Source organism: Calidris pugnax, unplaced genomic scaffold (assembly GCF_001431845.1).
Source record: "Calidris pugnax isolate Ruff unplaced genomic scaffold, ASM143184v1 scaffold15, whole genome shotgun sequence".
Taxonomy (NCBI): domain Eukaryota; kingdom Metazoa; phylum Chordata; class Aves; order Charadriiformes; family Scolopacidae; genus Calidris; species Calidris pugnax.
In genome coordinates, this window is record NW_015090774.1 from 10429554 (window position 1) to 10456326 (window position 26773).

At 36.9% G+C, this 26773-nt stretch overlaps 1 protein-coding gene across 2 annotated transcripts in view; it reads left to right on the forward strand.

Moving 5' to 3' along the window:
* GRID2 (glutamate receptor, ionotropic, delta 2) overlaps window positions 1-26773 on the forward strand; it is a 730075-nt gene that overhangs the window by 446606 nt on the left and 256696 nt on the right. For both annotated transcript variants that reach the window (XM_014942655.1, XM_014942664.1), the window contains exon 4: window positions 844-1049. In XM_014942655.1, coding sequence (XP_014798141.1) covers window positions 844-1049 — 206 coding nt within the window. The remainder of the gene's footprint in view (window positions 1-843; window positions 1050-26773) is intronic.

The window sequence follows — 26773 nt, forward strand, 5'->3', positions numbered from 1 at the left end:
ACCACAGCTGAGTGCTTAAGGTAGCAACACAATGTGAGAGTACTTACCTATTTCAGTTTACAAGCAACAGTATAGTTATTACAAGATAGGTGGTGAGCACAGTCGGCATTTTGCTGATTGAGTCTTCCTTTCCAAGTCATATTTTAAGAAGGATTTACTTGGAGTGAGCTAGAAAGCTCTGCTAGAGCAGTTTGCAATGAAAGAACTTGTTAAGTTCAGCCTCCAGTGAGGGTATCGGACAAGAGCAGCCAGTACCATTGCAACTATTTGTCTGGCTTCTGTTTCTGAAGGAAATAAATAGCTGTGCAATTTAGAACCACATTAAGATTTTTTGATGAGTGAACAGTCCAAAGTTCACTTAGAAACTTTAAGCTACATAATGGATAATATAATTTTAAGTGTCTCAAAAGAAAACAATCTGCTTCCTACCTTCCTGCCCCTCGGTTACTTTTTGACAACCCTCACTCAAAGGAAGCCCTGTAAGTTACAATCCTCATAGTTTCACTACTATTTATGGATTTTAGCATGAAAATCTGTTAAGAAAAATAAGGAACAAGTGTGATGATTGAGTGACCAAATTAGGAAAGTTGTTAGAAGTATTTGTACGTTTGTTTTCTAATGGTTCATTTGAACAGTAGCTGATGAGTGGCCGTTCTTTCTCCTCTTTTAGTACTTTGAGAAATGCCATGAGCATAGCTCAAGAGCTCCAATGAATATTAAGTGAAAGCCGGTAGGGTTCAACCTGACACTGAACGAAATGCTTCTGTGACATCAACTGAACAGTTATTTGTGTCTTTTTTCCACTTAACAGCTAACAACTTGTTTCACTTCTGATTTTCCTAGATATCCGTGGAATACAAGAGTTTTTGGACAAAGTATCTCAACAGGGAATGGATGTAGCATTGCAGAAGGTAGAAAACAACATCAATAAAATGATCACAGGGCTCTTTGCCACTATGCGAATAGAAGAACTGAACCGCTACAGAGACACTCTGAGACGGGCTATTCTTGTAATGAACCCCTCAACAGCCAAATCATTCATAACAGAGGTATGTGTTTATCACCTGTAACTTCTTGTTTTATTGACCAAGACTGCAGCTGTTTGTCAAAATATTCAGTGTATTTGACTTCATAAAAACAATTAACAAAACCACCACCCACCCCCAAACCCCAACTAAATATTTAAATATTCTCTAATCCAAGATTGTCATGCAAGTATGTTTTTTCATGCCCATAAATGTGCATACAGAACAGTATAACTACATTCCACATGAGCAAAAGCATTTAGGAAATACGCAGAAGAATTAGCCCTCAAACTTCTGTTTGAAGCTCATGGATATTGTGTTGCTACTTCCTTGCTCACTGTGTCCCTCAGTAAAAAAATCTTTACAACTGACAAAAAAAATGTATTATTACTTAGATAATATGTACTTGTGAACAAAATGCGTTTACCAGATTGACATTTCATTTTTTATGTAAAATAATGTTCAATAATGGTTTGTTGTGTACCACTGAGGAGAGTAGAGTAGTAAGGTAATGAAATTTGTGAAGGATTGGATCTGAATGAAGAATTTAATACAATAGGATAAAGTTATACTTCTTTATTTAAAAAAACCAAAACTGTGAGCAATATGGGCAGAACTTTCAAAAAGCTCGTCAGGATTTAGAGATGGAAGACTTGCATATCAAATGTGACCATGACTTGTGTAATTTTTTTAAATTAATGGCATGGTTCTTTTCATGTAGCACTGTGCTGTTTCAAATGTGGTTTTTTTACATGCTTTCATGGTCTTCAGCATCAATCAATGGCTAAAAATATATTTTTCTTCTGGTCCATAGAAATACACTTTCTCTGTACAATATTTTCTCTTTGGATCTATTTGTAACTTGAATTACTTTTCTACTTTCCTATTGTCTAGATTTTCAGAAATTGAGGCTTAAAAACTAACTCTGCGTATGTAGTCTCAAGTGAATGCCTTTTAGGAACGTTAGTTGGAAAAGGGCTTTTTTGTTTCTTTTTTGATTTTTTTTTTTTTTTTTTTTTTGGCTAGGCATTCTGTTGTCCTCAAAACACATAGAGGCTTTCTAATTCTGAGTTATGAGGGTTTGTTGCTCTATCCAAATGTCTGCAGTGCCTTATAAGATGTAAACAATTTGTGGGGATGTTTTAGTTTGTTCTGCACTGTTTTTATCACCCAAATCATAAATGTTTTATTTTTCAGTAAGTGGCATTGTAAGATATTTCACATTTCAGTTTGAAAGCAGAAGGGTTCAGGGCTCCAACTACAATAACTCAGTGAGACAAAACTCCCTTATTGTTCCTAAAGTTGAACAAAAAAACCCACGGTTTCTTTGTCAATTATTTTCACACACTCGAGCATAGTAAAAAGTCATTTTCATCTTTTGAGATTGCCACATATGTGTTGTCACAGTTAAAAATTGTCAAGAAAATAAACAATTTTAGAGTTCTCACTTTGGCGTTGGCAACTCAAAGCACCAAAAAAATCCAACAAAAAAATCAACTAACCAAACCCACAATCCATATCCCCTCCAAAAAAAGCCCCAAACCAACCAACCAACAAAAAAAAAACCCCAACCACAAACCAACAATAACAGAAGACTCCCAATACTTATTCTTTCTTGGAGTCTGTAAGACTACCAGCAAAGGTAATTATCTTCTTTTGTGAGTGGGGTTCAAGGAGAGAGTCTCACATCAGGCTCTAGGTTACATGTTTTGCCAGCATAACAGCATTTCTTTGGGGTATGATGTGTGAGTGATAAAACTGACAGTTAGGAAGTACATTTGGTGCAATATTTTATTTCTGTTGTTTGGGGGGGTGTGAACTGTGCAACAACTGCACTTAAACACTCAGTGTCTGTGCAAGGAGAAGTTTGTTGGGATAGCTTTGCCAATGGACATTAAAAACTGTTATTTTGCAGTTTAACCAGCAGCTGTATAATATGTTATATAAGTTATAAAGCCAATGGATTAAGATATTCCTAAATAATTCCAGTGTGGACATGCCTATTCCAAAGATTGTGCCTTGTGCATGAGCAGTTTAATTTGGAAATTCAGTTTAACCTAGTGGATTTAGCATGTAAACATTATGAAGTAAATAAGAATCAACTGCATATGTAGACAAGCCCTTGGGTTTTTTTATGGCTTTTCTGCCCAGGAGATGCTTTTGGCTGCCTGGTTGGATTCAGCTGTCAGTCTCTATTCCCAAACCTCACATAGTCTCTGCTGCTTGGTTCCTTCTTAGACGACTGATTTGGCTGAAGCCCCTCATTGTTTGCCTGAGAAGAGGGTTCATTCACTCTGCGACAGCTGTACTAAGTGTAGGCTTGATTACTATGCAAGTAACAACTTTTCCAGGGTAAATAGTCAGACGCTGGCCTATGTAAGTAGAGAGTCTGTAAATTGGAGACTCCTTGTGGTAGAATTTATCTTTATTCTGACTCTTTGAAATTCTTATTTTTAAGAAAGAACGTTCTGGGGTTTAATTTATTTTTTTTTTTTAAAGCAACATTGCTTTGTAATGTTAGATCTCTTCTTTCTCCAGCTTTTGTATCTCTAGAGCTTGCAGAGACGAGATCTATACTTATATACTCAAGGAAATGGAGGTTAAGATGCAAATAGACGGTTCTGCCTGTGGAGATAAAAGCCCATCTTCTCTTTAACTCTTATGTATTAATTTTCCCTCTGTAGGGCATAAAAAGGCAGGAAGACTTGGGAGCTGGTATCACAGTATCTCTCTGTACCAGCAAAAGGATTCATGTAAAGAGAGAGGGGAGGGGCCAGCCGAATTTTGTAATGCTCTTCATTGCTTTAATCTGGGGATGAAGGGGCAGAAGGCAAAAAAATCTGCTGAAATAGTGACATTCAGTGGGGCTAAGGAGTGTAGAGGTACAGAGCTAGTGGAGACTGGGTCCTCTCCCCAGTTACCTTTGTGGTAGCACCTGGGAAAATCCTTTGCTGGGGATGTACTGGTGACTCGTTCAGGTTTTTTCATTAGGGTGAGATCTTTGTGTACCCTTAAATTATCACCCAGGTTTCACAGGTGTAGCAAAATATTCCCAATGAAACATTTGCGATTACTGAAAAGCATCTCAGAAACAACTACCTTGTGCAAAAATTGCCATGTTATCTGACAGCACTGGTGACTGATGGGAACTGTGTGCCGCTTGTTTGCATTTTATTTTGGGGTGGGGTTTTTCTTCTGATCTGGGATGAACTTGCAGGATGTGAGAAGCCATATAAGGGAAAGGGAAAGGGAGAAGGAATAGGATGTCCTTTCCAAGCTCAGCACAAAAGCAAAAATCCAGGATCAAGTGGCAGAAAACTAAAGGAGAAAAAATCAGTGCTTTAGCAAAGGGGCAGGGACTCTTTGGTCAAGGAAAGTCTCTATCACCATGTCAACCTTGGTGGAAGCCATTTCAAAATGACAGTAGGAAATGTTTAGGAAAGTGAAGAGAGAGAATATCCATGTGTTGAGTCTGCCTTGAGAACTTTTGTGAGAACTTTTAAAGCCAAGTGTGAGAAGGCTGGGCAGGAGGAGGAGTGAGCCAGGAAACTCAGGTAGTGATGGAGGTTCTAGGGTAAGAAAGCAACTTTGGGAAATAAGATTTTAGGAAGCAAACTGGGTGTCCTCAATGGAGCTGAAATGCCATCAGTACGTCTCTGCTTACAACTTTATTTCTGTTTAGCTAAGGAAACTATCTTATCAACTGTGTGCAGAAATAAGAATATGTTTGTCTGTTCAAAGACTCCAGGAGCTGATAACAAGACTACAAGGGAGGGACGATGCAGCTGATTCTTTTTTTTTCAATATAGAGGAAAATTATGTCAACTAGTGGAGGACTTTACACATTGAAAATCCAATAAGCCATGGGTGAAAGAACCCTAGCATCAGCCAGGGATTTTGCTGAAGTTTTGACAGGGAAGCTCAAGGAGGGCCTTGGTCTGAGAGCTGATGACATTGCCACCTCCAGCTGTCAGTTCTCCACCTGGACAGAGGGATTATCTCCCCAGCAGCACACTTGGCAGATGTGACTGTATACCTTGCTGCCCCTTGCTAGGTCCCTTCTCTTGGTTCTGTTGCAGGGGTAGTGACCTCTTACAGAAAGAGGTGAGAACACTATTCAACTGCAGCAGTGAGATTCAGCAGTTAATCTAGCAAAAATTTCAGAGCATTGGTAATGTGTATTAGCCAACAAAGCTGTCGTGGCAGCTTAACAATTTCAAGCCATCAATACAGTGAGCATTGTCAGCTCCCGACTGGAGACAGTACCACCTATCACCTCACTGTTACACTATATTCTTTGTGTAATTAAACATATTAACTTTTTATTATTCAAAGGCTCTGTTCTGCAATAAACTTGAAGTTACTGAGCCCCATAATATCAGGAGTTCAAGCATGCAAGTGATTATGCCAGAGATACTGGAAATGTTTACTGTTAAACATCTATTTAAAGTTAAGCTCACATGCATCACAGAACTGGGTTGTAATTATTTAAAATGTGTATTCAACAAAAGTAGCAGCTACCAAATCTGAGCGTTTTAGCAATAAGTCCCGTATGTTGACCTGTGTGTATGAAGACATGCTTATTGTACCAACCTTTTAAGGTATTTTTATTTGCTTATATTTATTTTCAAAGAAAAATAAAACTATATAGCTTTTAGGTATTAGTATGATCTACTACAGATGATTTTTGCCAAAGAAAAATGTATTTTTTCTACCCCAGGCTGCTGTGGGACAGTACTAAAATAACATTATCTTGGATGAAGAGAAGCTATGCTACTACTTTCACAAATAAAAGAACTCTTTATAAATGAAATGTTAAAATAGACAAGGGAAATAGAATAAAGTCTGTAAATGAAGTACTGAAGAGTTCTTGTAGTGGGCAAGCAAAAAAGAAAGAGAAAAGTGAATGTTTAGGGACCAAATGTAATTTAAAAATGCCTTACAATATTGAACTTTCACCATGTTTTTTCTAGTGGTTACTGTGAATAGAATGAGAAGTAACATTTATTCTAGGAAATGAGATTATTCCTGATGGCAAGGGTCCTGTGTTTCATTATATTTAATTATTATTCCTCTGTTGAAAATAATAGGTAATTTTAAACTTAAGGACTTGAAAAAAAAAAATGGAATTTTTTCATATAGTGACATAGTTACTGTTTCACCAGGTTTCAACTTTAGACCTGATCATGCAGCAAACCACAGATCCTTTAGATCTGAACACAGGGATTTGCTTTAGTGTTACACAGAACTCTAAGCAGGCTTATTTCTTTAAACAGTTTATTTGCTGTGAATTAGGAAAGTCTATTCAACTTCTTCTCCGCAAGGTTTATTCAGCCTTTGTGTGTCCAAAGTTCATGGAAACTGAGTCTTTTTTCTTTTTTTTTTTTTTCAAACCTTATTCTGTGATGCTGTGCTCATTGAGATTTGTATGTATCCTAGGGAATGTTATCATGACTTTTGGCTGTTTTATTCTTCTCTTTCTTTGTATTCTTAAAGAAAACTATCCTGTCTTTAGTTAAAAGTGTGATGTACAGATGCAAGGTGAAGCGAATGCAGCTGAAAACAGGAGTTAAGGATCAGATGCATCTGGGTTCTGCTTCCACTGAAAACTGTGGCAAAAATTCAATAGTTTCCAGTGGGAACAGATGGCAGTTGTTTTTGTTCAGTTGTGGACAGATAACCTATGCAGCAGGGAGAGGTGGAAAACTCCAGATAGATATCAAGTCCAAGCTCTGGAAAAGACATTATTCTCTAAAGCATCCCTTAACTGCATGTGCTGGGTGGTACCTTGCCTCTATTTGTGGCACAGCTGAATTTGTAGCTCAGCTATTAGCTACCATCTGCCCCAGATGCCTCTTTAAAATGTTGTAAATCCTGACCTTTTGCTCTTCTGCCATTTAAAATATGTTGATTTGCCTTTTACATGTGTGTCATAGACTGCCAGTCCTGGGTACGTTGAGGAATAAGCACCAAATTGGGATTTAGTAAAGCTGGATTCTCCTCTTCTGCCATGCATGTGCAATGTGACTTTTGAACATTTAACTGAATCACACTTGAATACTTCTTCCCTTGGTAAAAAGTAAAAGTAATGCCTGCGTACCTGTCAATAGTGCATAAAAGCTAAATAGTAACATTATTTTTTATATCCATGTTTTCTGCAAAAGTAAAAGCATATTCGTCTGCCATCTAAAACCACTGCTGGATTTTATGTTTTTAAATGAACTCCACTGCCTGAAGAGTTTCTTCTTGTCAAGGCAACACAGAGATTGGATGAGAAAGGATTTGTCAGTTGAATTCAGCAGTGATTAATTGATCCAGTGATGACTGGAAAAGCATCCAAAAGGTTTTGTGCGAAGCCTGTTGGATTTCGCATTAGGCTGAGGATTGACTTGATGGCTTATCACGTTCGTGTATACATCATAATTTTCTGGGCACTACTGCATGTAGTAGTAATAGTAGCTAGTTGATGTTAATAATGAGAAAGGTAATTTTTCTGTCTTGCAGATATGAAGGATCATTTCTTTCAGAGATTTTCAGTGTTTTCTTTGTGAAAGTTTATTCATGATATCTGGGAATTTTTAAACAGTCCTATTTAAATAAAATACAAGTCCAAAGTCTCTAAAGTCAACAGTTGTTCAAACTGTTCTCTTTTAGGTAGCAGTGATGAAGGTGAAGGATCAGCAGCAGCCATATGAACTTGCTACTGCTATTTTTTGTCTCATTTTCCTATCCTTTTATCATAATTGTATATGTTGATTATGAAGAATTACTGGAATTTATCTAGGAAAGAGTTTAAAATCAAATCTTGCACTGTCAGTGACTCTGCCCCTCTGTCTTTCTTATAAGTAAGCTGAATGCTCTGATCTTTAAGATCATCTTTCTCACCATATTTTTTTTTTAAGAGTTTGAATTTTTTAGACCTGAACTGTCCTGTAGAGCATACTTGCCTTTTTTGAGTCCATTCTCTATGTTATAACTTGTGGTTGAATTAATCCCATTCAGCATGCTCCGCTGTAATTTTTTGTTGTTAATGACAAATAATGAAATATATCTTCTTTTTTTTGTCTTTCTCCAGCCTTAAATGCAGAATTTATAGCTGCTAACTGAGCTAGAGGCTTAAATGATTCTTAACTTCATAGGATCTTCCAGATCTCTAGTAAAGGGATGTTCAGAATGCTGAACAAGTTGAAACATTCTTCCTTTAAATGTAACAGACTCTCTTTGACGTTTTTAACCTGCAAGAAGGGAAGCAGGGTTCTTGGAGGATTCTAGATTTTACCTTTCAGTAAAAATCCTATAAAGCTTTTGGGTTTAACTTTTCAGTTCCTTGACTTTTTATCTTCTTACAGCCTTGAATATAGACCATCCAGCTGATGGATGTGAAAATTCCTGTTATTTTCCCATGCTTGATGAATGATGTTGGTATAGATTTCATATACAGTTGTTCACCATAGGGTACGGGTTCAAATATAAGATATTTTAATTACAGAAAAATGAAAGATAAAAGTCTCAGTGGTGAAATAAGTCATCTCCAAAGAGATTTGTATTATACGTGTCATTACCGTGACTGTAACCTAAAGTCATCGTAATCCTTTGTGTTTCTGTACTTTTGGGAAAGTATCAGGAGGAGAGCAAAATTCAGACTTATTATTTAGTGATGAGGTTCTTGTAGCAGAATGTACTGCTCGCTGTAGCTAAAGTGTTTTATTTTAATATCTAAAATGAATAGGAAACATCACAGGAAATGTATCCCAACACAGAGGGTCTAGATCTAGAAGAATAGGAGCTGGTGGCTGTTTGCAGGTCCTTTGCACTGATAAAAATTTTAGAACTAGGGCTTAACTTGATGTTCCTGAAAAGTAAGGTTGCATATCAGTGGGCTGTAGCTCAGCTGGTACACTTGTGTTGGCTGCATGTTGGTTTTGTTTCTTAATTAATGTTGCTAATAGCAGCAGCTGAGGAGAAGCAGGAGATGGACATGTTCATATTGCAATCAACCATGCCTCAGATGCTTGTGATGTGAAAAGTGAGATAAAAGCCTGCCTGATGTTACCAGTCTGGTGGTACCGATATACCCTGAGGATCGTGGCATGGCCATCCATGCTGTTACATCCTTTACTGTGGTTTTGGTGGTATAAGGAGACCCTCATATAAGTTTCTATCTAAAGGCAGAAGGAACTGGAGCATTTGTGTGTTTTACAACGTAAGAAAGTCACAACATATTTCTGCATTTCTCTTCTTTCTGGATCTTCTTAATTTTGTATTTATAGTGTTTAGTGATGTGACATTTATTATACATGGATATCCACATGATGCTGATTTCTAGTTTATGCCAGAGGATAGCATGATTGTGAGATGTGAATCAGGTCTACCTCTCTGGTGTGAACAGAAAAAGTATTTTTTGTTTATAAAAACAAAGCTTATTTATTATTATGAGAAACTCATAATATTTGCTGTCATGCCGACAACTCTTTGGTTATGCTTTCCTATAAATTTCTTTCTGTTGCTCTACGTGGCTTTCAATGACTCAATCACTGCCATTCTCTTCAGGATCTTGCTAGGTATGCTGTTTTCTGAACTAAAAAAACTGAGGGTCTGACCTTCCAAGATCTTTAAAGGTGTAATAATTATTTTCTTCTTCTAGTTATGTTGACTAGTCTTTGTCCTGCTTTCTTAAATTGCTGTCATAATTAATTATATTATCCTATTGTTATACCAGTGATTTTAATTGGATATGATAGTCTTGGTTGCTGCTTATCCTTCCTCCCTGCTTTTATATCTTCACTATAAACACTTGTGTTCCTCTTGAGAGACAAATATCTTCCCATAGAGAGCAAATTGCTTCAACCATCCAACCAGAATAAATTACTAAAAAAAAATAAAATAAAACACATTAATAAAACAAAGGTATATTATACACATTGGTTGAGACAGTCAGTGTATTAAAATAAGTATTTTCCATAGAACTGAGGGTGGCTCTGAACATCTGCAAAACCAATATGCAATTGACTGCCACAGGATGAGTGTCCTTGTGAAATAAAATGACAGCTAGAGAGGATTAACTTAAAGTGGAGATAAGATCTGACAAAACTATTTCTAATCCAATTCTTCCTCCAAAGTCATGTTGCCTGACTGGCAGAACTGTCCTGCCTCCTTCCTTCCCACCAGTAGAGGTATAGCCAGTGCATTAGCTTACCTAGGTTTCCCTAAAATACAACTGATTTCCTAGCTACCATGAAAATTCAGTGTTTAAAGTTTCTAACCCTGAAGCACCATTAATTGACTCATCAATGAATATCTAAATTGTTTCATTCAGCTGTTAGTCTTAAAGGAGAACTAATAATCATTAGTTCTATTTTAAAAACATTCCCTCTGGCACTAATGAAGCTATCTCATTAGTTTTGTCTAAAGTATAGATAGAAGTTTATACCCTATCACCCCTTTCATAGTGTTTGCTGGGAATTTGCTTGTGAAATTTAGCTGAGCAGGATCTCCTATGTTTTTCTCCTTTTTTTTTTCCAGTATATATGTTGTAGTTTTATTCTGGCTGTAACATTTTTGCCATGTATGCTTCAGTAATATTTGTGTCGATTTAAATTCTTTCTTTTGAAATTTTGTCAATCAAATTGGATAATTATCTGCAAATAGATTAACAGCACATTAATACAAATGTTTAGTACACCATTAGAAACAATTACTATAATGATGTAATATCTAGCTTGCTCTTGTGGACACTTCATAATCAACAGTGATATTTTTGAAGATTGTTGTAAGATAATTTATTCTATTTTGGAAGTACTTAGCAGATAGTAGCTTACTTTGTGGTCTCCACAGAGCGTATGGAATTGAGGAGTGCTGATATCAAGAGCTGATTTTAGCTTTAGTGAGTCTTAGTTTTTTCACCTCCTCACATAATTTTTCCCTTGTTAGGATTTGTATTATTTAGCTTATTTATAAATGTTTTCGTAAGATTTGGGGTTTGTTTTCTTTTTTTTGGTTTTTGTTTGGGTTTTTTTGTGGGGTGTTTTTTTTTTTTTTTGTCCTGGATGTTAGGATTTGTATTATTTAGCTTATTTATAAATGTTTTCATAAGATTTGCGGTTTGGTTTTTTTTGTTGGTGGTGGTTTTTTGTCCTGGATGCTTTCATTTCAAATGGAAAATTAATTAATGGGTGTGATTCCTCTCAGAATTTCAGTAAATGAATATAACAGCTGTTTCTTCTGATTGCGAGAATATAGATGTAAAAAATATTACTTTGATTTTGTAAAAACGTGTTATCTACTGGTTTCCGAATGTCATCCACACTAAGGGCCTTATCTTTTATTAAAATTCCTAAGCTTCCTTGGAGGGTTCAGTCATTTTATCTCTACTTGCAAGTGACTAGGTAGTCAGTGCTGCTAAAGCTGTAAACAAACTGAAATTCTGCAATGAAAAAAAAGTAGACATCTGTAAGTATTGCTCATGAAAAAGCTAATTACACAAGTACTAAAGTGTGTGTGTCATGCTAACCTGTTTTCTGAGACTGGATTCTCTGGTGTAAGCTGCTAGAAAATTTGTCACCTGATGAATGGCAAAAAAAACCATGGTAATATGAAGAAGTAGCTAGCACATCACATGGTGTTGCCTCTTCAGGATCCTCTAGGACAGAACTCACCACGAAGTTGCCAAGTGTCCTTTTTTGGGAATTAGACTGCATCCTTTTGCTCCTGGCATGTTCAGTGGTCACCCACGGGTTAGCTCTGGCACTAGTTGTGATACATGATAATCAATGAACCTGAACATTGAAGAGGTGGTCAGTGGCGCGTTGGACTAGATGATCATTAAAGATTCCTTCCAGCCCAAACCATTCTATGATTTTCTTATACAAAGTCTTAAAAATGATACCATGCTCCAGGCTGTAAGGGTTTCTTGAAATGTAATCTTGAGAACTACACTAAATTTTCTGGGGAAGGGAATAAAAGTTTATCTTTAGATAAATATTTTTTTCTTATAAAAGTTCCTATATTTCAGAGGATATAAAGAATGGGAAGCAGTAGGAGTTTGTTGTCAGCTCAAATTAATTTAAAAAGCAGTGGCCGAACATGAAAACACAAGGAGAACACAAAAGAGTAAAAGGAAATTTGCAGGAGTGTACTATTGGCCTGCTGTGTTAAAGGAGGATAAAAGCCTGTTTTGTTTGGTCTTCTGTACTTGATCTGGCTTCTGAGCCAGCAATGCCGAGGAGTTAGACACATATTTAGAACTCTTCAGGTAGTTGGAGGAAGGCCACAAGAAGGCCTTCAGGCAGTGCCAGCTTACCTTGGCCTAGGAAAGTAGACCGATTTTCATCATGTGACTGGGCATTTCTCTGTGATGATAGTGGGGAAAAATTCCACAGGTTATTAAATATGTTATTTTCCATTTCTGCATTGAACAAGAAGTGAGATATGCTGGGGGGAAAGTAGGGGACGGAAAAGGAACTGGATGATTCAAGCTTTCTCTGCTTTCAATCAACCAATGATGAAAGTAGCTTCCTACAAGCTCTAATTTAAAAAGAGACTTTCAAAACTAACATACTTGGCATTTTGAGATGCTCTGAGGAATGAAAGCTTTTCATGTGTGATCTCCTTAAAACAGGGTTCATGTTTGACTTGCCTGGATATGTATGAAAAAGGAGAGATAATGTGTCCTGAGAGCTCTTACAACATTGCAGAGATAGGTACATTTTTCATAAATAAACATTGTAGTACAGGAGACAGGGGCTGTTGGAACCACAGAATCCCTGCTTCATGGAGAACCCTGCAGCTGGGGTTCATGGCATCTCCAGCATCCTCAGGTGATAACATCGTAGAGACGTACCTCACGGAAGACTCAGGGTACTTTGGGTCAGAACTTTTCCAGGTGCTTTGATGTTCTGTGAAGGGCAAAATAGAACTTTAAATCTCTTAAGCTGTTCAAATTGGTGTGAACTCTTCAAACCTGAGCTGTACAGTAGTAGCTCCTGGTCCCCTTCAGAGTGTGATTCAATTTGTCAGTCTGGCTGTAAACCATCCTGTGGTTTATAAAATATCTGATTCGATTTTGCCTTCTCAGTGAAGATCTTTTTCTTTGAATGCTCTGGTGGTTTGGTCTCAGATGAAGTTAGAAGGTAGTTGAGAGGGTAGGCGGTGCATGCTCAGCTCTTTATCAATGTGGCTGTCTGTCAGACTCTAAATTGGGCAACTTTAGAGAATCAGTGTGTGATAACCATCAGCCAAGTTTGAACTGTGCACCTTAGAGCCAAAAGCATTAGCTAGTGTTAGAAAAGCCAAGTCACAGAGCCTGTACCTATTCTGCAGATCAGCACAGAGAAGAAACTGCAAGAAACAGCTGATTACAATGGACACTTAAAATGTGTAAATTACACCGCACTTCATATCCCCTGATAGTTCTTTGGTGCATCCTCATGGGAGCAATGTAAATGTGGATCTGATTTTTGTTTCCTTGGGTTTTTAATTTTTTTTTTAAAACAGTTTGCCTTAATTTTAGGAAGTGAAAATTAATAATTATAAAATAAATACATGTTTTATTTATATACTGTTTCACATATATTCGTTTAACACATATGCCAAAAAGTGTGCTGCTTGTGCAGAAATCATGCCAGCAATACACTGCCATTGGAATCAATATTTAATGAATAAAGCCTGTGGTTTCTCTTCTGTAAATTAGTTAAATGTTGGAAAAACTCCATTGACTTTAAGAGCTCAGATTCTGACTGAAGCCAGCTAAGAGGTTTTTCCATCAAATAGTTTCAAGTTTCTTATGGTTTGTGGTTCCAAGATAGTGGGGCAGACTACCTGAGAGCCTGGGCTCTGAAATCTCTTTGACAGAATTTCAAAATTGTTGGATTTCATTCCAAGCTGGAATAAAACCAGATTTTCAAATATCTACATCCTCTGCAGAGTTACATGACCTTTTTTCATGCTACTCTTCTTCCGATTAGCTTTTAAATTTACTTCCAAGCCAAGCACTTCACATTTCAGCCTGGTGTATTACGGTCATGGGTCTTTCATTACAGAAAGAACATTACTGTCTTTGCTGTTAAGGCATCCGTATTAGGGCATTTAAGTGTCTGTATTGCCAACTGCTAAGTTTGGGCTGAAACTACTTTTTTCATTGTCTGTTTCATCAATCTTCGTTTTAATCTTGTTTAGATAGTGGCTGCCAGTCTGCCATTACTGAGGATCCTAATTAGGCTTGCAACAGTGAATCCAAGCAGACTGTCAAACCACTGTTCAAAGAGGACGCAGAAAGCTAAGTGCTGTCTTCAGACTAGTTGACAGACTTGTGCAGGCTAAAGTGCAGCTGGAGGCACCACATACACATCGAACAAAAGAAAAGGCAGAACAGGGTGAGAGATCCCATAATGTGCTGTCACTTTCCCATCCCAACTGTCTGATCACACCTGAAGCGTGTGAAAAGACAAACACCTCAGACTATATTCCATCGCCCGTGGAGATGAACCATGGGAAACTTGGTGAACCACCTCAAAGACTGATGAGAGATCCAAAAATCAGTGCCATCATCTGACTTTTGTCCATTAACAAAGGGAAAAAATCAACTGAAGAAAGAAATATGAAAACACCTGTTTAGGTCTGAGGTCTAAAGATAAGCTGATAGATAGAAGGAAGGACGTTAATATCTGATTTCTACAGCTATTTTGCCTCAAGCAAATTTACGTGTAATATACATAAGTATATGTACTAATAGCACAGAAGTTCACAAAAAAAACCTAGTAATGAAATATAGGGTCGATTCTGATAACATACAGATGCTTTTATTTGTGTTAAATTTTTTTTCTAGTCTGGAGATATGAGAGAGACAAGCTGAGATTTATTTTCAGAAAACAATATTTAGAATATATGATATTAACTCAATATTTACTTGAATCTCAAATTAAAACTTAATCTCACGTTGTCATTTCTGTTCACTATCCTTGTTATATCAAGCAGCCAAATCAGAGGCCTTACAATATGTTGTCTGTCTCTCTATCAGTACAGTTATATTCCCTGAGGTATAACTGTTAGTGTTTGCCCAAGGAATTTTTTATTATGTTTGTACAATACTAAAAAGATACATTTACTCAAGGGTTTTTATGCTTCTTATGCATGTTGCAAAAAAATAGGGAAAAGCGGTGTGTTTCAATGGCATAATACTTTCCCTTGGGAGAAGAGTAATAGAGGCACATGATTCCCCTGGGAGAAATTGTTGACGCTGCTTTCATTTTTGACAAATATTTTGTTTGGATTTTAAAATAAATTTGACAGGATTAAATTTATTGAGTTCAAATATATAATACAATACACAGTATAATACATGTATGTATTAAGAGTGTGAAATACAATTTTAAGCCTGGTACAAATGTGCATCCCCTCACAGGGCTGGGAAGTAGGATTACTTGATGTGAAAAACTACTTTTCTGACTTGAGGCACTCTGTGGCAGAAAGACTTGGGAAAGTGGAAAGGGTCAATGAAGGGCAAGGAAAATTAATGGTTGTTAAGGATCCATTTAAGTGAATAGATAAAAAATAAACATTATTCCATAGTTTGCTTGCATTCTAAACACTTGATATAGCTTCAGTACAATTCAATATGTTTGTTATAGTTTCCACTTAGAGCATTTTATTCTTTTGGCTACTCTTTTGTATATATTTGCCTCTTCTTTTTAAGGTAAGTCTTACTATGGTGACTTTTCCCTTTACCACAATATATAATGAAATTCCTTTAATGTTTAGCCTTCCATTAAGCAAGATTTTCAAGGTGCCCTGCAAATCAATTGTTACTTAAAATCAGAGGTATGACTTCATCCTTCTTGCGTTGCTGACTTTCTAGGATTTGCATGGAAGCATATATACAATATAGCTATAGCATCGTTCTTTTTGTATACCAATTTCAAAGAAGATTTTTGCCATCTCTTTTTTGAGGAATACAGAGTTTGTCTGTCTTCATCTCAAGCTCCAACAGGGTAGGTTTAGACTGAACATTAGGAAGGAATTTTTCACAGAGAGAGTGGTCGGGCATTGGAACAGGCTGCCCAGGGAGGTGGTTGAGTCACCATCCCTGGATGTGTTTAAGGGACGTTTAGAAGCAGTGCTAAGGGACATGGTGTAGGGGATGACTTTGTAGAGTAGGGTAGATAGACTTGATGATTCCAAGGGTCTCTTCCAACCTAGACGATTCTATGATTCTAACTGCAGAATCATTTGCAGCCTCTCAGTCTTAAGTAATTACTGCTTGATTCCAGATTGCTTTGGATAGATCCCTTTCTGCACATTTCTGCCTCCTCTCCCTTTGTCTCTGGTGCTAATACAGATCACGGTCAACAGCTCACTCTCTTTGTGGGTCCTACCACATATTGTTAGAGGGAAAATCCGCATGCAACTCCCACAAATTTTGTATCTGACAATAATGTTTTCTATAGCTTGTCTTTTTCTGATCAGATGACATCCTGCTTTTCATGGGATGACTGAGTCAGATCCTCTTTTGTGTGATGATCTGGTGGTGTTCACACAAAGTTCCATTTATGGGTATAGGTTGGGTTTGGTTTGTTTTTTTTTTACCTTGCCAGGAGTTAATTCCCAACTGACTTGAGATGCCCTTTCTCCTTAGTCGCACACAGGCTTCCAGGGTGGAGATATGACTGCTTTATGATGTCCCTGCAAACTTTATCAATATGCTGTTTTGTATTGTTTTGTTTTTAATTTAGCAGTTCAGTCCATCTGAGCTCAAGACAGAGTGCTTGGGATTTGAAGATGATGAGCTGTCTGCCTGTGTCTGTGCACATTTCTTGCTTGCCCGAGGCCATCACACCTACTGCACTCAGTGAGACTAAACTGGGACTTTTAGCTTCTTGTTGCTTGAAGATTATTGGTTTTCTTTGTTTGATCCACCTCTCAAATTTAATACTTGTTTTTGTATTCCTTGAGAGTCAGTTGGAGAACCTCGTAACCTCCTCACAGCTTGTAGTTCAAGTTACATTGCAGCCTGCAGCTCCTTTACCATGTTGACTTGAGTGTGGTCTGCAGTTTGCTTAGTCCTACACCTCTATCTGCTCGAAGATTTCGCTTCTTGTCCTGGTGGGTTTTGCTATTTTGATTCAATATTATGTGACATACAAAAATATCAGATTTTCAGCAAGGAAAATTTCATAACTTTGCCAGAAAATGCAGCAACTAGTGGTGAAAGTTTATTCTGTGTCAGATGACAGTTGATGAATTTAAGACAAATAGAGTATTAGATGTTTTCCGCAAGAGTTTATTTCACACCAAAGCATATATGTGCAAATAAATAACATCTTTCTACTTTTCCACAATTACTGTGTTTCTCATAAAAACTTTCCTGAATCCCTTTGTATGACTTCTATCTGATTTTCCTGGTGGTACTTATTTTTTCAAGAGCTCATAGCCCACATGATAGCTGTAGGGTGGATTTGTTTGACACAACCCATTGCTGCTAGTAACGTCTGTTCAGTGTGTAGAATTTGATTCTTCTGTCACATTTCTGCACAAGGATGTTTTGTTTTTTCTACATTAGTGATATATATAATGTTTTTCCATACTGGTAATTCTATATGGATTGAAGTTCTCTGTTTACTGAAGGTAACAAAGATATAAATATATATTCATGTCATCCCTTCACTATATGATAATTTTAAAATATGAAAAATCTCATTTTGTATGGAACAGGAAGTTCTTTTCTCGTTAAGATTTTCATGGTAATAGTTATTAGTCAACAGAATTTATCAACATCAAGATTACAAGTGTGAGTTTGATCAATCAGATAGTTCTCAGTAGCCCAAGCTTTCATCATATGCGTGACTCTTACAATATGGATGCTGGTGATTTGCAATTGGGCACAAATATTTCCTGCCATCTTCTCTATGTGTTCTATATGTGTTCTATATGTTCTCATCTTCTCATCTTTTGCATGCCTGCAAAATTATGTTTGTGAACATAAATTCAGGATCTACTCTGTGCTGATGAATCACAGATTTAGCCTCTCTCTGGATCTTTGTCCAACTTAAACATGTTCCCTCTCTTACATCTGTACGATGTCTGATCACCTAAGCTTAGAGAAGTTTTAATCTTTTTTTGTTTACTTTAATTGTTCTGGGCAAGCCGCTACATTCTTACCCATCCCTTATTGCTCAATTCTGCCCTTTCTCAGGATCTTCACATCTATCCAGTGTTTTAAGTATAGCTAATTTGTTCTAGAAGGTAACTTTAAGGTGCAGACTCTCTCAATAAAAGGTGTACAGCTACAATTTGTTCCTTGCAATTGCAAAATCCCTTTCTCTAGTCTTGATAAATACAATCTCACCCAGCTATTTGAAGCTATTCAAAATACTGATGAAAGGTTATTTTTCTAGCCGTTGCTCTAATCATCTTCCTGCTCTTTGGGTCTGCCTTCTTAGTGGTGTAGAATACAAAGCTTTTGCTTTTTCTCAGAGACTTTTTGAAGTATTGAATGTTTTCTTTTGTATTTTAAATGGTGTTCAGATGTCAGCTCTTGTTTGCTTTGCCCATCTATTACTGCTCTTTGCTTTCTTTCTCAGTGATTTTGCTTCTGCCATGATTTTCCCTTGCACGTGGAAAGAGCACGCTACTAATTCACACTAAACCAATTTGTTACCCTGCTTCAAACCTTTCCTCAGAACATCTTTGTCACCTCACCTGTGATTAACTTGACAATGTACAGGCAGCTGTTACGCTGAGACGACTGCCTACTGTGGTGACTAATATTCCCTTGCTTCTTTGTATTCCTTATCCACCTGTCTACCTATCTGTCTACCTACTTGAGGCATCTATCTTGTTTTTACACTTGGGATGCTAACTTTCAGAAGGCAGGTTCTCTCTGTCATCTTTATGCATATGCCCAGATGGGTTTTGACCTATAGGTCTTCCTTGTGCAATGCTATTATGATTGTGCTGAGGCCCCACACGAGCCTGCTGTGGTCCCACCATTCTCTCTGTCCTTAGTTGCCTGTTGCAGCTCTGTTGTGCCAACTCTTTCACCTCTTCAACTGTGTGCTTAGGTGTTCCAAAGGTTCTGTGGTTCTAACACATTAGGTAGTTATTCACTTTTCATGTAAGATGACTACAATATACTTTCTATTAGATCTTCAAATGGATGAAATGCCTTTTTATACTGCATCTGTACCACCACTTAAAACTTGAAATGTGAAGTGTGTTTCTTGATGTTGTCATAAACCCATGAAATAATGAAGAATATTTAATGCGTCTCTAATATGAATTGCTTGATACAAAGAATTATTAAAATGTGTGTAGAACTCGCAAACTAAATTATTATGGAAAACCTTGGAACTAAAATCAAAAACCCTGTCAGGTAACATAAAACAGGACAAAATCTCTTACAGTTAAAAGTGAAAGGTAATTCCAGTAAAATTAGCAGATTAAATTCTCGTATCATTGTGAAGGAAGAATGAGGTTTCAGTTCCTGTAGTAAATGCATTCAAATATTTTAACATAAAGAATGATTGTTAAAAGAACTGAGTAATACCGAGTGCATAAATATGTGCACTTGCAATGACTGCACCATGCAACTTGCATCTTTTCTAATTTGCTAAGATTTTCTTCATTGACATTTATCTCTCTGGTACCTGACCTGGTCATAAATCCTCCTCTTCCAAGAGCATACTCTGTCCACTCTGATTCTTCTGGGAGGAAGACAGAAAACACTATGTTACGATTTCATATGTAATATTTGTAGACTAGTCCTGCTGAGTGCTGGCTTGCATTAGGTACTGTAAAAGCATAGGAGGGATGAAATACCTCTGCACGAAGACTTAGTTCAAGACTTCAATCTAAATCATGGTTTCCCTTATTTGTACACATCACAACATTTTATCTGGATAGAAGCTGTTATTCAGTGTGCGTATCCTAATTTAATTTCTTTTGCTGTTTTACAGCCTTAATCACTGAGGTGCAAAATTATTGTCTACATCTTCCTTCTATCCATTGTAATTACTGAAAGGAAAAAAAAAGCCACAAACATTTGTTCAGATTAAATTCTAGGTGTTCTTCATAAACCAAGCTATTGTAGAGAGTCTCTTAAGTTGTTGGTAAAAGTAACAACATTTAATTTTCTGTTTGAACACATTGGTTACATATGGGTTTCTCTCTGTTGCTAGTCTCCTGTAGGTAGTTGCATGCATTTTGATTTATCTAGTGCAACACTACTTCCACAGTTGGCCTTTTGCGTACACACATTCTCTGGAAAGAGAAATTAGCCTTTTGTGTTCTCACTTTTAACATTTTCCAAAAACAAGCGTGTTCTTCAATATTTGTATATTCCTATAAAAAGACAACAATGTTTCTCTGGCTCTAAGGTTGCATTTCCTTCCCTTTTGTGTCCCAGATGAATTATCTTTGACATTTACAGTTTTTGTGATGATAGAACCACAAATCTTTCATTTTTAAAGATCAAATTATCCATAGCAATTAGTTCCTCATAGAATGTCAGGAACACTGTTTTGTGTGGCAGATGGGTAAATATTTTCCTTTGGTTAACCAACAACAAATGTTTCTGGTAATGTGGAATGTTGGGGCATCATTTAATTACAGTCTTTAAATCAAGCTATTTTGAGGCATACATTTATTTCATCTTTGTTAAACTTTCTATACTGTTTCCAGCTCATGAACAAGGTAAAACCAGCATAGGAAGACTGTAGGAAAAATTTCCAGAAGTGGTAAAATTTTAAAGGACCTTAAGTCTCATTTGAAATGTGACAGGCATTTATGTTTGTAAACTTCAACAATGCTGAAGTAGACCTGCCATCTCAGATATTCTAACGTCACTCTAAAGGAGAGATTAATCAGAGGTTGAAGTCAGTGCCACAGATCATCTGAGTCTACATGACACACCAGAGAACTATCTTCTCTCGCACCACAGTTTCCCCTTGTGCAGTAGAGTATCTTTCATTTGTATGAACAAATTATTTGCCTATATGCGTAAACAATCCCCAAACAATTTATGATGTTATTTTCAAGGAATGTACCTTTGTTTTCAGTAACAATGAAGTGTCTTCAGGTTACATCAGTTAATGTTTTATATATGTGTGTATATATATGATGTTAAAGCAGTTACTTTATTTTAGTAGGACAGTGCATTGTGAGATTAACATATCAGTTAATATATTTGCCAGTAGTGAAAGAGAATGAGAATGGAAGATGGCCTAAAACATAGATCTTTGTTGCCTAAATTGAAAATAACAGAAAATACAAATTTGATATAAAAGAAGTCATTTATTTTATGTCTATGTGGCATTACTGATACCAAGTCATACATAACTTAACAAAAAACCCCAGTGCAAACAATGTAAGCAAGCAAAGTTCATTCAGGTGGCATGTGTGGTCTCAAAAAAAAAATTCTTTCAAGGACATAGCATTGAACTGACTTCCCTAAAGATGCTTCCTGTAATGTTCAGTGACAAGAGAGCACACATTTCTTTTGCTGTTGCAAACCTGAAGCTGTGTTAACCTATGGCCATTCACACTGAAGAGGCGACTGCTATTTCTGGCACTAGTTTGTGCTAGTTAGTATCTGACACGGGGAGCCCTTGTGCTAAGGAGGTTATTCAGACAGTCTCCATCTCTTGGAGAGAGACAATTTAGTGTAGTGTGTCCTGTGACACTGAAAGTGGTTTTCTTACCCGTGCAGCTCTAAGCGCGTGCTTGACAAAGGTTCTCATTTTACACTGTGATTTCAAGATGTCCATCTTTCTTTTTTGAAACGGGTAGGTGTACAATAAGAAAATATTTTATTTTAATAGGAGTGCCAGTATCCATTGCCCTTAAACTATTTTTAGTAAAATTACTTTCCATATCCATGGCTTTCTAAATTTTTTAATTACTTCACAAGCATTAATAGTTTAACTAAGAAATCCAGTGTTTTGCACTGCTGTTGTAGCAGCTTTCTTGCTGTATAGTAGAAACTGGTTTTGGAGGTGTTAGGAAAAGAGGATAAAGAGAGCAAGAACAAGTGACACAGATACTTAGAAAATGTGAAGTTCATTATAACAGCAGCAAGCATGAGATTCCTATTGTTTCAAATATGGTAGCTCAGAATTGCATCAAATTACGCTGTCTCAATCTTTGAACCAGTAAAAGATCTCATGATTACAACAGTAAATTGTGCCCATCATCTAGCATTAGATGTATATAATCTCTAGGCTGAAGCCTAGACTTTTGAATTTTTTTGGAGAATGCAGAGTGAATTTGGAGAACTATTAAATGAAAAATTCATTTCAGTTTTTCAGATTTCCTTTATGCTTATGGAATATTATTGTAGGAGAATTGGGCATCAAGTTACCATTAAAACTGGGAGTTTACCAGTCAGCACTTGGGATTCCTAGAAGAAATCTGTCCTTCATAGTCAGAAATGATCAGGGCCTCTGTCACATGTCTCATTCATATGATTTTATGTACGTTATTTGAAATTAGTTTAGAAAAGATTTAGGGCTGTAAGCAAAGACTTATCAAAAACGTCAGACATAATTAATTCAACAAGCTTTCACATTGGAATAGGAAATTGGCATGTTTAGTTTGAAGAGGAGGCTGAGGGGAGACCTCCTTGCTCTCTACAACTACCTGAGAGGAGATTGTAGAGAGGTGGGGGTTGGCCTCTTCTTCCAAGGGAATAATGACAGGACCAGAGGAAATGGTCTGAAATTGGGGCAGGGGAGGTTTAGATTAGATATTAGGAAGAATTACTTTACTGAGGGAGTGGTCAGGCACTGGAACAGCCTTCCCAGGGAGGTGGTGGAGTCACCATCCCTGGAGGGATTTAAGAAAAGTGTAGACATGGCTCTTCAGGGCATAATCTAGTGCCCAAAGATTATTGCTTTGTGGGTGGGTGTGATGTGGTGGGGTGTTGTGGTTTTTGTTTTGTTGTTTTTGTTTTGTTGGTGGTGTTGTGGGTTTTATTTGTGTGTTGTTTTTTTTTAAAGGTTGGACTCAAATGATCTTAGAGGTCCCTTCCAACCATGGTGATTCTCTGAAAATCATGCTTTTCATTTCAAAACCAAAAATGGGCAAGATGCATTCCTTCATTTATCTTGGAGAGATCTGAGGTTTCTGGTAGCAGTGCTGTCAATCCTTAATTTAGCTGCTACTAAAGGCAGGCAAAGAAGCAAGCTTTGAATCTAGATTTAGGTGTTTTGAAGTGGCAATACGTCCATCAAATACTCCATATAAATTGAACTGAATCATCTGATTTCAGAATCTGAAGGCAAAATGACTTGAGATTCATGCCAACATTCAGTTTAAATTCTTCAATATATTAAGCATTTTAAATGTTACTATTAAATCTACATTGATACCTAAAAATCAATTGCTGACATGTAGGGAGGTTACACATTTAAAATTCCCTTTTATTTTTACCCAGAGTTTTCCTCAGTGGAAATTTGACCTCTTAGAATCCCACCATAAATCAGTAGCAACAACACTATCAAAATGTTTGGATGTGGATAAAAAGAGAAAGTCAAATTAAACTGTTCTGATATTTCACTAGAGAGAACATGTTACAACTAGCATGTTCTTATAAACCTGTGAGTTCACGTAGGAGGCTTATAATGCAGATAATTGCCTTTGTGCTTGGGACACGAGGTTGGCAACATGAATTTTCTGATGGATTGTGCCTATAGAGTATATTTTAGGCAGACATGAACTTTATTTGTCCGCGGGTAGGAAGCTAACCAAGTTCAGATGGTGTAATGTTGAACATCACTTAATTATCTCTGCTGACAGGAAGGGTATATTAATATGGAGTGTGCGCTTCTGACTTTCATTCAGGTCAGAGTGTAGGTGGAGCAAGCTCATATTTGTTCATAATATATTGTGCAGATGCAAAACCTGAAATTAATCAACATACCATTTGGACATACTGTAAGAGTACATATGGCTTTGGGTTACTGAGGTTATGATCAGATTGAATCTTTGAGTAGCCTTATTATTTTAGAACTAAAACTTGATCACAATAGCTCCAGGTTTTTAAATCTCTCTTCTTGGGTGCAAATAGTGTATTTATAATGGAAATTTCAGTGGCATTTTTCAGGAACAGACTTTACAAGTCTAGATTCTTGTAATATATATTCTTCTGTATTTACAGAAATGGTTATAGTCTTGGAAAGTAATGGTATAATAGAAAAAAGTGCTTGGAAATCCAATTGCGTAATTGGAAGGTTTTCTACTTAATGGACCGTACCACAATTTCATTTTATGTATTTTCTACTACCTAATAAGTACCATTATTCGCCCCCACTCCCCAGATCACTTCTCTATCGTGCAGTGATATTGCAAGCCCAAACTGGGCAATTACATAATGTACAGAGTAGGGGAAGCCTTTTTTTGAGTACATTTCCTCATTGGGTAGCTTTTTCACTTTTAAATATGTTTTATAGCTGTTCCCAGGAGCCTTTTTTTCTCACCTTAGAAGCCATAGTCTACTGTCCTTATCTCTTTGTCAGACATACATGCATGTTTTTTTCCTTGACTTCTGAGTATTAATATTTAAAAAGACACATTTGGAGGAGAGAGGGAAGGTCACAAACTATTCAGCAAAGCTTAGGAAAACACCAAATCAGTTTCAAGGCTACAGAGAACGTAAACCACGCACTATAGTTTAAGCCTTTAAAATTATAAAGTAGGTAAATTGGATTTTAATGGAAATTTTACAGAAAGGCTTGTATTTCCAAACACCAGCATAACGTCTGAATTGAGGTGGAATCCGCATGAGATTTGCTGACTTTAAAATTCAGCACTTTCATTTTATGCCATTGAGCAAAAAACTAATTTATTTTTTTCTATCCATATTGCATAACTAACAAAATGAAATTTTACCCTCTGTTGAATGGCAATACCTTGCATTAGCCAAGATGAAGTCATTAAAGAAGCATTATAGCTTTGCTGCATTTCAGGGTCTGCTGATATTTCTATTTACAAGTCTTGGCTTTCAGGGTTATGTAAAACCAGAAGTTAAATTTTATTTCCAAGGAAAACTGAAAACTTCTGTCATCATGGAAGTGGGGTTTTTTATAATGAAATAAAGAAATCTTGAAGATATAAAATGACCTCTTGGATTAATTGTATGGGTTGGTAATCTAAACTTCTATGCCTGGTAATGACTTGCTTTGTAAAAGGTAGACAAGTCCCTTCACTTCTCAGTGGTTACCACACCTTCAGCTTTTTGAAATTCAAATACATGGGAAAGGATCCTTTTGCTATGGATTTTAACCACTTGGCTTAGTTTAGTCCAGGTAGAATGACCTGATAACAAAGCTGTTCAACGCTGTGAAATGCAGGAGCATGTTTCTGTTTTCAAGGGTAATTGAAGGTGTGGAAAGTAGATTGATCTTAAATGACATTTGCTTGAGTAATTTCAGATTGGACTGATTCCAACCCCGTCAAAGACCAGACCCTCAGCTGTATCTCCCACTGAATAAGTTACCTTAACACAGGTGACTTATGGATTTCAGTCCCAATTTCTTGTCATGCAGAAAAGTCTAGACCAAAATTAATGCAAAAACTGTTCTACATTCTAGCAAGTTGTCCTTGTGTTACACTTTCAGGTGTCTGAATAATGCAAACGTGAAATACAATTTGTTGTGTGATAACTTGTCTGACACCTTTTTCTCATGTAGTTTTCAAGATTTGCACTTCCAATGAGGCAATTCAGTGATATATCATCCTTATCATTTCAGATTCCTAAGCAGTATTTGGAACAGTCAGGAATAGACTGTTTAAACTTTATAGTTAGAACTGTGTGTGTAGCCCAAGTGTATCAGTAAATGCTGCTTCTAGAAGACAGCACAGCCATTTTTTATTTCGAAAGTTACTGAGTAGATGCTTTAACAAGCTTAAGTCAACACTGTAATTTAGGAACTTTTCTAGCATCTTAACAAACTCCCAGAGGAATGTCTCATTAGCTCGGTGTCTGAAAAGTGTAATTTTCTAAAGTGTAAAAAGCATCTGAAATATTTACTTGGTGATTCAGGCTAGAATGCTGCAGAAAGGGAAGGTGTTTTGCTATTCTCTGATGTGTTTTCAGTGGCTACAGAATGAAGTCCAACACTCCCAACACTTCCACAGAAAGATCCTTTCCATTTCTTTCCCTTATTTTCCTTTTGAGTAGCATGGCTTATACACTACAGTGCAGGCAAAAAAGTGGAAAAAAGAAAGGGTTCTTGGGCACTGTTCTGCCATTTCTGTTGTGTTTGTGTTTCTGGTTTTGTACAGCAAGGACACAGGGCTCATGCTCCTGTAAGCAATTATACTCTCAGAAATGGTAGGAAGCAGAAGATTGATAGATGCCTTTTTGGTAGAGGCTTAGTATTTAGAGGAAATGCGTATTTGGACTTGAAATCTGAGTGCGTGGAAGAGACAGTCTAGTATCTTAAGTGTTTTTCCATATAATGCTCTTTCCATCTTTAGAAAATGCTGAGTTGCAATAGTGGAAGGTCCAGGTGAAGGAAAGCCCTGCTGTGTCTTTATCTGAAAGGTGGCTGCTTTCAGGTGAGGGAAGAGCTAAGCAAGAAGAGGAAGAAGGTCTTCTGGGTCTTCCCTCTCTTTTAACCTGATTGTAGCTATCACAGTGAACTACAAGAATGGTCATGACATGCTCAGAGATTGTGGGAGATGAAACAGAAGTATGATCCTGTGATGGGTAGAGGAGTCCCTGCTGTCCTAAACAATGTGCTAAGACACTCCTAGCA